At 33.4% G+C, this 17,737-nt stretch overlaps 1 protein-coding gene across 3 annotated transcripts in view; it reads left to right on the forward strand.

Annotated features, from left to right (window-relative positions):
• The window catches only part of LOC149789518 (outer dynein arm-docking complex subunit 2-like), an 88,502-nt gene that overhangs the window by 16,351 nt on the left and 54,414 nt on the right, over positions 1-17,737 (forward strand). For all 3 annotated transcript variants that reach the window (XM_089971565.1, XM_089971566.1, XM_089971564.1), the window contains exons 2-7: positions 409-656; positions 1,515-1,690; positions 2,854-2,929; positions 6,896-7,078; positions 13,953-14,059; positions 14,753-14,895. In XM_089971565.1, coding sequence (XP_089827691.1) covers positions 427-656; positions 1,515-1,690; positions 2,854-2,929; positions 6,896-7,078; positions 13,953-14,059; positions 14,753-14,895 — 915 coding nt within the window. In that variant the 5' untranslated portion in view covers positions 409-426. The remainder of the gene's footprint in view (positions 1-408; positions 657-1,514; positions 1,691-2,853; positions 2,930-6,895; positions 7,079-13,952; positions 14,060-14,752; positions 14,896-17,737) is intronic.

The raw sequence follows: 17,737 nt of genomic DNA on the forward strand, positions 1-17,737 counted from the left end.
TATGTCCAACCAAGAGTGTAATCATAAATCTATGCACATATTTCAGCTAGATTTTGTCAAGCATCAGGGTAACCAAGATTTTAACATTTCCTTTACCCTTTCAGTTTTTTTTCAATTTATCTTCATGGGTAAAGAACTGTTCTCCCAGATAAGGCAATAGTAGGATTATGCCATTGGGCTTTATATTTTATCCTCAATAGTTTAATTTTTCCCCCAAGTAATGGGTCAGATCACCATTCACATTAATGTACCTGAAAGTAATGGGCAAGGTTCCCATGCACAATGTCCTGGGAGTAATGGGTCAGTCCCAATTTACATAGGCATTTATGATCCAGTTTCACATTCACAATATTCCTTGAAGATATCTTTGGAAACAGTTTTCTGTAATAAAATAATAATTTTTCATAGCCTTGCCGAACGAACAAGATGGGTCAAGCTTTGCAACGAGCTGCCCAGTGGACCTCTGCCAAAGGTGGCTCTGGTGGAAAACTGGAATTTACCAAACTGAATGAAGAACTACTGAACACCATAATCCAGTGGATTGAAGGCTTTGGTGCCAAATATCCTGTGGAGGCAAAACTAAATTTCAAGACTCCTTTAACATGGCCATCATCACTGAGGGCAGATATGTTCTCAGGAGCTGGATATACAGAGAAGTAATCAAAATATTTTTAACATTATTATATTAATTATTAATTAATTTAATATTATTTAGTCTGTCCTGTTTTGTTCCATGTTTAATTTTGATAATTGCAATAACATAAATGAGAGAATGTCAGATTTTTCCTGTCATGTTTCATTACAATGAGATTCCAATACACGGACTTCTTCACTGTTCTTCATTGTTTATATACATATTGGGCAATTGTTAGTATATGGATTAATTGAATTATAAATGAATCTTGGATCAGTGTATGGACAGATGATTAATTGAATCCAGATATTTCATTATCTCTTTAATAAACTTATTTGAATCTTAATGCAGCGAAACATGATGGAACAAATGATATATTCTCTCTTTGATTTTATTGTAATGAAACATGGTAGAAAAAATTTGACATTATTTCATTGATCTTATTGCAATAAAACACATTAGAAAAAAATCATCTGACATTCTCTTGTTGATCTAATTCTAATGAAATATGACAGAAAATATTCTGACATTCTCTCATTGAGCTTATGATAATGAAACATCATAGGAGGAATCTGACATTCTCTCATTGATGTTATTGCAATGAAACATGATAGGACAGATCTGACATTCTCTCATTGATGTTATTGCAATGAAACACGATGGAAAAAATTTGACATTCTCTTGTTGATCACATTGTAATGAAACATGATCAAAAAAATCTGACATTCTCTCATTGATATTATTGCAATGAAACATAGCAGAAAACGTCTGACAGTCTTCTCTGCAGTGAAACACAATGGAAAAAAATCTGACATTCTCTCATTTGTTATTGCAATGAAACATGACGGAACAAATCTGACCTTCTCTCATTGATCTTCAGAGGAGAAGAGGTTGTATCAGAGGCTCAAAATGACAAGGGAGATCACCCACTTCTGGTACTGAAGAAATCGGGAGCACAGGAGCACATGATCAGCATCATGACCCTGGAGTATGCTGAGGCAGTCCTTAGAATGGCCAGTGAGAAGAAGCTTTCAGAAGTCAGAAGCTGTCTAGAAGGTACTTAAGACATAAAATGATGTGTTATTAAATTCTCTTTATGATATGGAATAATTGGAAAAGTTCAGCATTCAGCAAAATTTATTTCTTTTTGATAAAAGCGCTATCATTTTCTTTTTTTTAAAAACTTACAATTATTCCATTAAAATTGCTTCTTATTTTTCTATTTCTGTTGTTTGGTTGGTCTGGTGCCTTATGGTAAAGCAACACAAGTACGTTATTTAGCACCAAGGTAATGGGATTACAGTGGTTACCCAAAGACACACCATAGGTAACTGACCCAGGCTGGTCCCGATGGTAGAATTTTTTTATTTCTGTGTAAATGCTCAAAAATATATTTTACTTTCATTCATTTTCAGAATTTAAACAAAACATGCAATAATCAATGATGGCCAGATATTAAAAAATGGTTTTAGAATGTATTTTGATCTCTCAGCTATGTGTGACCATCTGCCAGTCAGTGATACCATAACAGAGACAGCTGAGCAGTTCAGTTTCCAATTTACTTGTACATCCTTACAAATGCTTGTACAACTGCCTACATAAATAAATTATATATTAATTCATAATTAAATAAATGATCTTTTTATATGAATATGTAATTGTACATCTCCATAAAATTGAAGCTTTCATCCAAACACATTCTTGTCAAGTCTATCAACTAACACATAAAACATAAGTTTTTTATGCACATTCAGTTATATATTTATGATGATGTACCCTGATAGAAAATATTAGACTTTTTGAGAGAATGCAGTTTATATGCCAGTTTTTGACCCAGTCTTTTTGAAGGAGTTTATATTTTCTACCTTAAACTGTTATTTTATGTACCTTTTTACAGAATTCTTTCTTTCTCCATTTTATGTTTATTGAATGATTTATTTTCCTAAATGTTTTTTTGTAAAAAAAAATGCTTTGTATCTTTAGAACTTTAATTTAGTCATTATTGTTTATTGTATGGCATGAAAGCTAATTACATAGTTTCTAAGTAATGGCTTTTTATAAAAGATAAAAGTAATATAACTAGCTGTAACTATTAAATTAAACAATATTCTGGGTGTTTTGATCTTGATTAGATCTCTAATATTATAACTGAATGCAAAACAATTCTTGTTTTGATGGATTTATATAATGGCAGATTTGTTTTTTTTCCACTTGGACAGCTAACAGAGATCCAGTAGTAAACATGTTGGGTGAGAGATTTGCCACAGTTGAAGGTGATGACAACTCAATTTTCAGGTAAAATAGATAATAGATTTGCAGTACTGTTCGAGTGGTATTATGTTTGTTTTTTCAAAAATAATTTAAGTGGATGTTCTCAAAAGTTTCAAAGAAATCATCTTGCTTTTAGAATAGAAACTATGCAAAAGACGAACCAACAAGAGGTAATTAGAATATTTTAATATGTTGACAGTTCATCTAAGTCATTATTCTGCTTTATTGAACATTTCTAAAGACTATAAAATTTTCTCTCTCTCTCTCTCTCTCTCTCTCTCTCTCTCTCTCTCTCTCTCTCTCTCCCTGTCAGTGGCATCATTAGGGTTAGTGTCACCCAGTGCTGTAACTCACGGTGTCACCCCTATGGACCTCCTTCCTGCAAAAAAATTCAAATTTTTTATAGACAGTCATTTTGGTGTCTTCCCCTCTGATGGTGTCACCCGGTGTGGTCTGCCCCCCCCCCCAGTGATGCCACTGCTTCACTGCTTTCTCTCTCACTCATAGGTCCAGAGGCATCATCATATGACACAAGCAAAAATCCCCAGTGCTCGTATTTTCATGAATTTGTGCCAATATCTAGCTACAATAATCCAGAGAAAGAGAGAGAGGGGCGACCATTTGGACATTTTTATATTTAATTACTAATAATCAAGTTTTAGGACATTATAATAGGTTTAAGAATCAACAATAACAGAGCATTAAAATACACTACAGTATGTATGCCTCGTAAGCTCATAACAGACAAATTTAACATGTAGGCCTAGTGTCAATTGGCAATTACAACTATGTATCATTGATATTATGAACACTGTAGATAGATCCAAAGGAAAGTATAAACATACCATTACAGTGAACCAGATTACTGTAGTTTACTTGGTACAATTTCAGTTTTAATGTTTTTGTCCAGCGCCATATGTTTTTCTCTCTCACTCGCGAGGGGAGATGGGAATGGAAAGAAAAGGATTCCGATGAAATTGTTTATCATTTTAATTTCATTTAGAAAACAGGGACTATTAATACATTTTATGGTTATTTTCATATATCATTTATGATTAATTAATGAGTAGAAATTCATCATTGATCTTTAAGCCTGCAGTTGAAAGAATGTTATATTCATATTAGTGCGCCATCAGCAGATCACAATTTGATATACCAATAGTATTGATATCTCGATTTGCTTTATACCAACAGTTTGACTGCCATGTTATTTTTAATGTATGTGGGATATGTATAAGAAACACTTATAAATGACTCTTACTTTTGAAAAATGCTTAACACTTTTTTAGGTCTAAAGAATTTGTTTTATTATTATTCAGTCTTCATCACATTTTTATTTAGTCTTCTGATTCAGATTTCATCTTTTTTATGGTCTTATTCAGTCTTCATATTCTATTGTCTTATTCAGTCTTCATATTCTATTGTCTTATTCAGTCTTCATATTTTATTGTCTTATTCAGTCTTAATCATTTTTCATTCGGTCTAGTCTTAATATTTAGTCTTCATCATTTTTTATTCAGTCTTGTTATTCAGTCTTTTGGCATTTTTTATTCAGACTTCTTATTCAGTCTTTAGCATTTTTTATTCAATCGTCACCATTTTTTCAGTTCTTTTATTAAATCTTTGGCATTTGTATGCATCAGGGTCTTGGATTACCTACCTAACAAGCATACAATATGCATCAAGGTCTTTGAGTGTTTACCTCACTAGTATACAATATACATCAAGGCCATGGATTACTAACCTCACAAGTATACAATATACATCAAGGTCTTGGATTACTAACCTCACTAGTGTACAACATACAATAAGGTCTTGGATTACTAACCTCACTAGTGTACAATATACATCAAGGCTTTGGATTACTAACCTCACTAGTGTACAATATACATCAAGGCCTTGGATTACTAACCTCACTAGTGTACAATATACATCAAGGTCTTGGATTACTAACCTCACTAGTGTACGATATGCATCAAGGTCTTGGATTACTAACCTCACTAGTGTACAATATGCATCAAGGTCTTGGATTACTAATCTCACAAGTGTACAATATACATCAAGGTCTTGGGTTAATAACCTCACAAATTTACATCAAGGCCTTGAATTACTAACCTCACTAGTGTACAATATACATCAAGGTCATGGATTACTAACCTCACAAGTGTACAATATGCATTAAGGTCTTGGATTACTAATCTCACAAGTGTACAATATACATCAAGGTCTTGGGTTAATAACCTCACAAATTTACATCGGGGCCTTGAATTACTAACCTCACTAGTGTACAATATACATCAAGGTCTTGAATTACTAACCTCACTAGTGTACAATATAAAACAAGGTCTTGGATTACTAACCTCACAAGTGTACAATATACATCAAGGTCTTGGATTACTAACCTCACAAGTGTACAATATGCATCAAGGTCTTGGATTACTAACCTCACTAGTGTACAATATACATCAAGGCTTTGGATTACTAACCTCACTAGTGTACAATATACATCAAGGCCTTGGATTACTAACCTCACTAGTGTACAATATACATCAAGGTCTTGGATTACTAACCTCACTAGTGTACGATATGCATCAAGGTCTTGGATTACTAACCTCACTAGTGTACAATATACATAAAGGTCTTGGATTACTAACCTCACTAGTGTATAATATACTTCAAGGTCTTGGATTACTAACCTCACTAGTGTACAATATACATCAAGGTCTTGGATTACTAACCTCACAAGTGTACAATATACATCAAGGTCTTGGATTACTAACCTCACTAGTGTACAATATGCATCAAGGTCTTGGATTACTAACCTCACTAGTGTACAATATGCATCAAGGTCTTGGATTACTAATCTCACAAGTGTACAATATACATCAAGGTCTTGGGTTAATAACCTCACAAATTTACATCAAGGCCTTGAAATACTAACCTCACTAGTGTACAATATACATCATGGTCATGGATTACTAACCTCACAAGTGTACAATATGCATTAAGGTCTTGGATTACTAATCTCACAAGTGTACAATATACATCAAGGTCTTGGGTTAATAACCTCACAAATTTACATCAAGGCCTTGAATTACTAACCTCACTAGTGTACAATATACATCAAGGTCTTGAATTACTAACCTCACTAGTGTACAATATAAAACAAGGTCTTGGATTACTAACCTCACAAGTGTATAATATACATCAAGGTCTTGGATTACTAACCTCACTAGTGTACAATATGCATTAAGGTCTTGGATTACTAACCTCACTAGTGTACAATATACATCAAGGCCTTGGATTACTAACCTCACTAGTGTACAATATGCATCAAGGTCTTGGATTACTAACCTCACAAGTGTACAATATACATCAAGGTCTTGGATTACTAACCTCACAAGTGTACAATATGCATCAAGGTCTTGGATTACTAACCTCACTAGTGTACAATATGCATCAAGGTCTTGGATTACTAACCTCACAAGTGTACAATATACATCAAGGTCTTGGATTACTAACCTCACAAGTTTACAATATACATCAAGGACTTGGGTTACTAACCTCACAAGTGCACAATATACATCAAAGTCTTGGAGTGTTTACCTCACTAGTGTACAATATGCATCAAGGTCTTGGATTACTAACCTCACAAGTGTACAATATACATCAGGGTCTTGGGTTACTAACCTCACAAATATACATCAAGGCCTTGGATTACTAACCTCACTAGTGTACAATATACATCAAGGTCTTGGAGTACTTACCTAACAAGCATACAGTATATCAAGGTCTTGAAGTACTTACCTCACAAGTGGATAATATGCATCAAGGTTTTAGAGTACTTACCTCACAAGTGTATAATATGCATCAAGGTTTTTGAGTACTTGCCTCACAAGTGTATAAGATGCATCAAGGTTTTAGAGTACCTACCTCACAAGTGTACAATATGCAATGAATACATGAACCTTTATGCTTATGTATCAACAGATTCATTGAAGAAATCACCAAAGAGATTGAGACCCTTGCTAAACAGAGTGTTAGTGCTGAGAGTGAGGGGAACACAGAGAAACAAGCCGAGATTGAGATGAAGAAAACTCAGCTCAAACTTCGGCTGCAGCTTCTGAGACTGGACCAACAGCTGCTCAATCAGAGTATCATAAGCATAACAAAGTGAGTATCCAGACTAACACGAAGAGTACATTATAAGCATAAGAAATGTTAGTATCATGATCACCACAAAGGGTATTTTATAAGCCTCACTAAGTGAGTATCAGGATTACCACCAAGGGTACATTTATAAGCTTGGCTAATTGAGTACCATGATCATGAGTATCAAGGGCACTAGAATCTTCATTCCACTAAGTGAGCATTATAAGCATCATTGAGTATCATGAACATTGTTATGACCCTCACTGAGAATCATGAGCATTTGTAAGTGGGCACTAAAAGTATGACTAAGTGTATCATGAGCCATGTTAGCATCAGTCAGTAGTATGGTGGCATTGCTTAGCGAGTAGCATGAGCACCATTAGCTAATTATTAGAAGCATCACTAAGTGAGCATTATAAGCATCACTGAGTATCATGATAATTAAGAACATCATTGAGTATCATGATAATTAAGAACATCATTGAGTATCATGCACATCAATACTTTAGTATGATGAGCATAACTCAGTATCATATCATCACAAAACTAGCATCATGAACATCTCTGAGTGTCATGAGTATCACAAAGTTGTAGAAGCATCATTGAGCATCTTGAACATAACAGAGCATCCGGAGCATAAACGTTTATCATGGGTGACACTGCAACATTTACCAACATTTATAAACATCTACCTGGTGTACAAAAGCCAAAATGATTAACTGAACTAACTCAAAAGTCAACTTTCCTCATGCGGTGAAAATTAGTCTTACTGCTGACTGTATGATTGCTGTAAATTCTCAACTTGCAGTTGTTTCATTTGCTGAGTATTTCTTATATTAGGACAGGAATCAGTTTGTTAGAGATTCCTTTGTTGAATATATCTGACACAGAGTTCAGGTTGTTAGACATTCCTTTGTTGAATATATCTTACACAGAGTTCAGGCTGTTAGACATTCCTTTGTTGAATATATCTAACACAGAGTTCAGGCTGTTAGACATTCCTTTGTTGAATATATCTAACACAGAGATCAGGCTGTTAGACATTCCTTTGTTGAATATATCTGACATCTGACACAGAGTTCAGGTTGTTAGACAGTCCTTTGTTGAATATATCTTACAAAAAGTTCAGGCTGTTAGAGATTCCTTTGTTGAATATATCTGACACAGAGTTCACGTTGTTAGACATTCCTTTGTTGAATATATCTGACACAGAGTACAGGCTGTTAGACATTCCTTTGTTGAATATATATAACACAGAGTTCAGGCTGTTAGACATTCCTTTGTTGAATATATCTGACAGAGTTAAGGCTGTTAGACATTCCTTTGTTGAATATATCTGACACAGAGTTCAGGTTTTTAGACATTCCTTTGTTGAATATATCTGACAGTTCAGGCTGTTAGAGATTCGTTTGTTGAATATATCTAACACAGAGTTCAGGTTGTTAGACATTCCTTTGTTGAATATATCTTACACAGAGTTCAGGCTGTTAGAGATTCCTTTGTTGAATATATCTGACACAGAGTTCAGATTGTTAGACATTCCTTTGTTGAATATATCAGACACAGAGTTCAGGTTGTTAGACATTCCTTCGTTGAATATATCTGACACAGAATTCAGGTTGTTAGACATTCCTTTGTTGAATATATCTGACAGAGTTCAGGTTGTTAGAGATTCCTTTGTTAAATATATCTAACACAGAGTTCAGGCTGTTAGAAATTCCTTTGTTGAATATATCTGACACAGAGTTCATGTTGTTAGACATTCCTTTGTTGAATATATCTAACGCACATTTCCATGTTGTTATATATATATATATATATATATATATATATATATATATATATATATATATATATATATATATATATATATATGTGTGTGTGATTTTAACATTGCCTACATGAAAACTCCAGACCTGCCAACTATTACGATTTTGCTGTTAATCTTACGAAAATTACTCTTGAAATATGGATTTACGGCATACTAGTAAAAACTACGAAAAAATGATCATTGCCAAAAAATCCAGATAATTTGTTTATCTATGTTTTATTTGGATCCAGTTTTATCTTAGAATGAGTGAAATTAATCATTGAACCAACTTTATAGCAGCATCCCAGATGCTTTAAAATGCAACTATTTGCTCATGCAAAGCGTCGACATGATCAAACTGTTGATGATAGAATTTTTAAAAATGGCATCCAGAAAGCGATGCATGTTTAAGATGAAGGGGAAAATAAGCTTCTAAAAAAGTGTTAATATTCAGTACAGAAGAATAAAAAGGAGTATTCAGATTCTTGTGAATAACAGCTGGAAAGGACACAATTACGTTTATTGGACATCACATGTCAATTTGAGTATGTCTCGTGGCGGGAGATATGATTACCATTGTCATGTAAAATGGAAAAGAATTTCCAAGAATTATGTCAGATCGAGAGACAGCAACAAGCCGTTGAGCTGCATGGGGTTTGGAACTAGAGTTTGTGCAACTGTACTAGTGTAAATAAAGTATACGGGTACTTTACAAACTTTTCAGTTGAACAAATGTTTATCTTCAATGCATCAAACTTATAATTATGTTTCACTGCTTTACAATAGCAGTTATTGATATTTTGTTACACCTTACTGAAAACTGGTCAATCTTACGGAAAAAAATGAATTGCCTTACTGAGACAGACTCGTCAGGGTTAGTAGGTCTGGTTAAACTCCACCATTAACATGGACAAGTGACTTTGAAGCTTACAACTATACTCAATTAATTAACACCCAAACTTGAGTAACAGATACAAGTGCTCCTATCATTGATGATGTCTATACTAATAAACCTGAAAACATAAGTGAAATTAATGTGGCAGTGTATACACTGAATGACCACTACCCAGTCTATATAACTAGACATGTTCCAGAATCATCTAAAACTGGTCACACATTGAAATACAATACAGGGACTTTAAACAGTTTGATGAGGAAATATTCTTAAATGATTTAGTTTGTAAACCCTTCCAATCAGTCTGCAATATAGCTGATATCAACACTGCCTTAGACAAATGGTATCAGATGTTCAATGCAACCTTAGACAAGCATGCCCCAATTAAAACAAAAAGCGTTAAGCACCAAATTATACCCAAGTGGATTACCCCTGAGATCGATGAGACTAGGCACCTAAGATATAATTTCTACAAGAAAAAAGACATGAAAAGCTATAGAAAGTGGAGGAATAAAACTAAGCACCTGATAGATTAGGCAAAAGAGAACTACTATAAACAGGCTATTGATGAAAGTAAGAGTACCAAGACATAGTGGAAGCATCTAAAAGAGCTGAACCCACCCAAGAACAGTTGTTTTCCCCATGACTTAAACAAAATGAGGATATAGCAACATCTGTACAAGACATTGTGGAAATGTTCAAAAAAATTTTCATAAGCATCTCCTGTAACAATATTCAGAAGCAGACAGACATCCCAGTTGAACTTAATGCTCATCTGTCATTTATAAGAGCTAAAATTCCTGACAATAATTATTTTTCAATAGCTAATGTTAGTGAAGCTGATGTTTTTGATGTGCTAATTAATGTGATTATTAATAAATCCTCTCAGTTGGATGGTATTGGTCCATGAATTCTTAAAATTGCTGCACCAGTAATAACAAAGTCATTAGTGCATATCATAAACTTAAGTGGTAATTTTTCAGAAACACTGAAATGTGCAAAGATTATGCCTATCTTTAAGAAAGGAGAAAAGAAGGATCCTGGGAATTACACACCAATATCAATTCCACCTGTATTGTCAAAATTATTTGAAAACCCTGTAATCATTTAGGTCTAGACATTTTTGAAACACTCTCTATTTCATAAAGCGCAGTCAGGATTTAGAACGTACCACTCATGCTAAACAGAATTTACCAAATTAATTGATCATTAGGTGAATGAAATGGATAACAGACATATGACTAGGATTGTTTTCCTTGACTTCAAGAAAGCCTTTGATCTTGTTGATCATGAAATTCTGCTGCAAAAGTTGAACTGTTACAGGTTCGACAATCCTTCTTTAAACTGGTTTAGATCATACCTAAACCAAAGATCTCAACAAGTATTATTTGCAATATTAGCTCTCAGATTTGCACTATTCATTCAGGGGTCCCTCAAGGCTCAGTTTTAGGCTCTGTCCTCTTCCTTATCAATATCAATGATCTACCATTAAATAATGAATCCATAAAAAACAGATTTATTTGCAGATGATGCAACCTTGTATACATCTAGGTTTGACACTGAAGTTATGCAAATGAGATTAAACTCAGACCTTATCAGAGTCCAAAACTGGGCACAACAAAATAGGATGGTAATTAACCCTTTCAACACTTCAGATTGGTAAAGTGGTCCAGGAACAATAACTTCTGCTCAACACTCTAGAGCAGTATTGTGGTCTCACATACCTGTCTCGTTTTGGCAAAATAAATTCTCTGATTGTTTAATGTCTGGGTTTCCCCTATAGTAAATATTTATATCGTACATTGATTCATTTGCATACTATTTGGATACATATAGACTTTAAGGTAGGTTCTTTACAAGAAAGGGGTTTTCTGATCTTTTAATGGAAATCTTCAAAGTCGCCTAAGTACATCCAAAATGGTGGACTCATCTGATGATGCGTTGGAATTATCTGGGGACTAAATAATTGAAAATATCAGCAATTTTAATCTTGTAAAGATAATAAGAGAGGGAATATATACAACAAGAATGGTGTGATATTGTTGGCAATAATGATGACAATGAGGAATTTGAAGGTTTTGAACTCGCCGATGTGTATGAGACACCTGAATTTTGTCAGTGGACAAAATCTCCATCGGAACGTAATATTCACACATATTTTGAATGTGTAGGTCCAACACGAGTATTTGATGGATCAGGAACACTTCTTGAATATTTTCATCTATTTTATAGCAACTGTGTTTTCAGAAATGGCAAGATTTACAAATACCAGCACAAGCCTGAAGAGAGAGACTGACCCAAATCAACACAAAGGTGTTTGGAATGATGTCACATTATCAGACAAAAGTCATTTTATGGCCTGTTTAATTTGATGGAAGTTATGAAATTCGACAGATGAATTGTATTGGTATAAAAATGAGAAATTCTGGCTTCATTGATCAAATTAATCTGGTTCACAGTCAAAACATACGTTTTATTTCATACTTATTTCCACTGAAATGAACATAAAACCTTGTATACTTCAGTTTTTAAATACCTGTAGAAATATTGTTAACACACCTTTGGATTTGCTTGAATTTTGAGATAACTTCGTATTTTTTCAAGCCATGATTTGTAAGAACACCACATTGGATCAAAAACAGACCGCATATTACTTTTTAAACACTGTCACAAGAATTGAAAATATGTTGCCTACATTTATTAAGATCTTGAAAGTTACTTAGTGTTGAATGGTAGCCTTTCCCTTGTAGTTACTTAGTGGTGAGAGGGTTAATGAATGTAAAACAAAATTAATTATTTTGGGGACATCACAAAAGCTACACAAGTCAGGGAACCCAGAACTATATCTTGCAATAAATAATCATCCGTTAGAAAATGTCAAACATGAAAAGCTTGTAGGTGTGTCCACAGATAATAATTTATTATGGAATGACCATATTGATAAGCTTTGTAAAACAGTGTCATCCAAAATTGCATACTCAGCAGAATCAAGGAATATTTACGTATGGAAACTCGTAATCTATACTACAAGTCATATATTCTTCCAACAATGGATTATTGTTCAAATGTATGGGGAAAATATGCTAAATCTGAGCTTGACAGGATTTATAAACTTCAGAAATGAGCAGCACACATAATTTTAGGTGCGTCAATTATTCATCCCTCAAAAGCATTGTTTATAGAACTCAAATGATTCACAATATATGACAGGATAGATTTTCACAAGGAATTTCTTTTATATAAATGTCTACATAGAACTGCACCAGAGTATCTTCAGGACTTATTCAGGCCTTTTTCAACACAATGCCAGTTGAGATCAATATCACATGGAAACCTTCTAGCACCAAAACCAAGAACAAAGCAATTTAAAAAGAGCTTCCAATACTCAGGTCCAGTTCTATGGAACAAGCTTCCACTACATATAAAATCTGCTGAAAATATTAGAGTATTTAAGAAGAGACATCATGAGCTTGTATGTGTTTCTAACAGATAATGAAATTTAGTATTTTAATACTAAACATGTTAAAATAAACAGTAATTATTGCTATCTTCATGTAATATGCATTGTTCTGCTCTCTTTGAGAGGGCCTCAAGGGATAATAGTCCATGGCTAATGAGTCATCCTCTAGAAATAAAGCATTATTATTATTATTATTATATATATATATATATATATATATATATATATATATATATATATATATATATATATATATACATATACACACACGTGTATGTGTGTGTGTGTATAAATGCATTAAACTGACAATGAACAATTCAAAACTGGTATCTAACTAGTTTTGCACTGTTCGTTGTCAGTTTATTGCATTTATCTTAATCAATCCCTGACACACATGATCCCTTGCTGGATTCAGTGCACTTGAAAGGACTGTTATTTGCCATATGATTTGTATTCTTTATATATATATATATATATATATATATATATATATATATATATATATATATATATATATATATATATATATATATATATAAACAAGACAAACAAATATTTCTTTTTCTTGCCTCTGTTTTGTATTTGCCTTTGAAAAAGACTCAGAGTCAAAAGCGCTTAGGCTAACTAGATACTAGTTTTGCACTGTTTGTTGTCAGTTTATTATATATATATATATATATATATATATATATATATATATATATATATATATACTGTTTAACATTTTCAGAGATATGAGGTTGACCCCAGTATCAGTGGATGGAGAAGTGTCTATTCTAAAAGATCTATCAGGGGAAGATGACGACAAATGTGTCTTGGACAGTATTGAATATTTGGGTAAGATACAACAGAATGTATGATTCTGTAATATTTGTATGTTAATTTTCATTGTTTTGCAATTTTCTGATCATTCTAGTTAAATTACCTGAATTATGATGATGTTATAATTGTATGATTTGTGCTTGAAGATCATACATGTTTTGAGCTTGAATCTGAGCTTCAGTTTTACAATCAGCCAATCAAACAAGGTGTTACAACAGTAAGGACTGTTGTGATTGCAATAAGCCAATCAAAAATGTGTTATAAAAATAAAGACTCTTTTGATTGGCTGACCTCTGACTCATTAAAAATCATGCTTAAATTTAATCATATACTATTTGAATGCATTTCATTTAGGAAATGATCAATTGACTGTTATTGAATTATATTAATGCATTCTCTGTAACGTGTCAGAATCATGAGATATTCTGTAATGTGTCAGAATCATGATATTCTGTAATGTGTCAGAATCATGAGATATTCTGTAATGTGTCAGAATCATGATATTCTGTAATGTGTCAGAATCATGAGATATTCTGTAATGTGTCAGAATCATGAGATATTCTGTAATATGTCAGAATCATAAGATATTCTGTTAGTTCATGGGCCTGTTTACCCATATTCTCATTCATCAACATATCATGGACATTTCAGTTGCCTCTACAATGTTCATGCTTCAGTATACAACAAATATTTTGATTTGATTTGTAGGGGATGGTTATATTTTCAAGAATGGATGCAGGGCTCAGCCATGGCGGCAGCTCCATGGTGACATCTGCTACCTTGTCGTCAAGCCTCGTGATGGTGACACTATGTATATCACAGCCAACAAAAGTGGATATTACCTAAACAGTGTATGTACAGGCCCTATTTTGCTTTCGTTTTAATAAGCTATGTGTTCTATAGGCTTTCCATTTTTTTCTTTCTGTTTTATAGGCTATGAGTTGTATAGGCTTTCCATTGTATCGGCTTTCCATTGTATATGCTATATGTTGTATAGGCTTCCTTTTGTATATGTTTATGTTTTTGTATAGACTTTCCACTGTATAAGTTATTTGTTGTATAGGCTTTCTGTTGTATAGGCATTCCATTGTGTAGGCTTTATGTTGTATAGGCATTACATTGTATAGGCTTTGTGTTGTATAGGCATTCCATTGTATAGGCTTTCTGTTGTATAGGCATTCCATTGTATAGGCTTTGTGTTGTATAGGCATTCCATTGTATAGGCTTTTGTTGTATAGGCTATGTGTCATTAATAGGTTTAATTGACAGGTGGGTATCTTTAATGCATTTTTACCTCCCAAGGAAATCACTGTCTTCTGTCATATACATTGTTATCACCCATTACAAATATACAACAGCAAGAATTAAAAAGAAAAACATACATTAATTCGTAGAAGCCAGCAGGTCATTAAAAGTATACTACTAAAGAACAAGTCATATAGGATATGTAGACAAGTTGTACCACTTATTTCACCTGTAGATGTAATTGATTAGAATTTTATTAAAGATACCTTTAAATGGTGATTATTCAGGTTAATTTGCTGGTGTGTTGATGAATGGTCATTGCTTAATTTTTACAGTACCGCTGTATGATGCACATTCATGAAATATTAGACATTTTAAATAAGGTGAACCAAGCAGTGCATTCAAGTGTAAATTGCATGCTGTGATGTCAGAATGGAAGTGCCATGTATTGAGAAAAAAACACAGTAATGATCGGACCCAATGTCCTCTTTTCTTGACCCAGTTTGTTCCCCAGCTGCTGTTGTGAAGATCAGCCATTTTTGTTTGGGAGTGTTGTCATGACAGCTGATGTGCAGATCACTCAGCAGTCAGGAATGAAACAATTTTATTAAAAACTGTTTGGAAAAACATTTCATAATTTGTTTAAGATATGTTGAAATAAACTTTAACCTACTGACAGTTACAATCTGTAGAAAAAATTATCCATGCAAGGCAAATCTTTCCTTTTAAAAAATCAGATGGGGCTGGGGTGGGATGGATGGAGGGTATTCAACAGTGTTTTCTTCCAAAATGTACAATTTAATAAGCCTGTAATTAAATAAATTCCCAGTTCTTATTAAGGAGATATGTGAACATTGTGCAGATTTGACAGGCGCTAAACTAAACCAGGAACTATCATGTTAAATAGCTCCTACTGATCATATTAAATGCTTCATTTCTAGATCCACCACATAAATCAAGGGCTTACTAATTCATTTCTAGATCTGCCACATAAATCAAGGGCTTAATGATTCATTTCTAGATCCACCACATAAATCAAGGACTTACTGATTCATTTCTAGATCTGCCACATAAATAAAGGGCTTACTGATTCATTTCTAGATTTGCCGCATAAATCAAGGGCTTACTGATTCATTTCTAGATCTGCCACATAAATCAAGGGCTTACTAATTCATTTCTAGATCCGCCACATAAATCAAGGGCTTACTAATTCATTTCTAGATCCGCCACATAAATCAAGGGCTTACTGATTCATTTCTAGATCCGCCACATAAATCAAGGGCTTACTGATTAATTTCTAGATCCACCACATAAATCAAGGGCTTACTGATTCATTTCTAGATCCGCCACATAAATCAAGGGCTTACTAATTCATTTCTAGATCTGCCACATAAATCAAGGGCTTGCTAATTTATTTCTAGATCTGCCACATAAATCAAGTTCTTACTAGTAATTCCTTGGTTATACACTAGAATCAAGCACTTACTAAGTGATTTCTAGATCAGCCAGAATCAAACATTTATTTCATGATTTCTAGATCAGTCACCAGATGAAGCAGATACTAATTAAGTTCTAGATTAGTCAGCAGAATGAGGCAGATACTAATTAATTTCTAGATCAGTCACCAGAATGAGGCAGATACTAATTGAGTTCTAGATCAGTCACCAGAAAGAAGCAGATACTGAGTTTCAGATCAGTCACCAGAATGAGGCAGATACTAACTGAGTTCTGGATCAGTCACCAGAATGAAACAGATTCTGATGGAGTTCTAGATCAGTCACCAGAATGAAGTAGATTCTAATTGAGTTCTAGATCAGTCACCAGAATGAAACAGATTCTAAATAATTGAGCTTTGGATCAGTTACAAAAAGCAATAATTTACCAAGTGATTTATAGATCCACCACTAAAATCAGTTACTTGCTAGTAATTCCTAGATCAACCACCAAAATCAAGCACTTACCAAGTAATGTTTTGCATATCAGCATTGATTGATTGTCTAGCTTTTTAAAGGGACTACTTTGAGCCACATTCAGAACAGGATGTAAAATTACAGAAATCTTGTTTTTGATGGTAATGTCTCATCTACTACAAGCAGTTCTAATTCATAGGATGTGATAATAAATGAAGCTGTGGTCAAATCTGTCCAGCATTTTCTAGAAGAGTTGTCAACTAGTTAATATGTAATTATTACCTACCTTAAATAAATAACTCACTTGACACAAAATGTATGTGATCATTAAAAAGATCATTACACATTTGACATAAAGTAATAATAATGATAATGAGGACTTTGTATATTATCTAATCTTTAGAAGCTCTAAGTGTTACGACATTAAACAACACTTATAACATAAAAAGAACCCATATATAATGATATTATTACAAAAAGACAAACACCGTGAATAAATAAGCAAATATCTGGACTGACGATTCTAAAATCAACAAAC

This window comes from Sinohyriopsis cumingii, chromosome 10 (assembly GCF_028554795.1).
Source record: "Sinohyriopsis cumingii isolate HCF-2022 chromosome 10, ASM2855479v2, whole genome shotgun sequence".
In the NCBI taxonomy this organism is placed as follows: Eukaryota; Metazoa; Mollusca; class Bivalvia; order Unionida; family Unionidae; genus Sinohyriopsis; species Sinohyriopsis cumingii.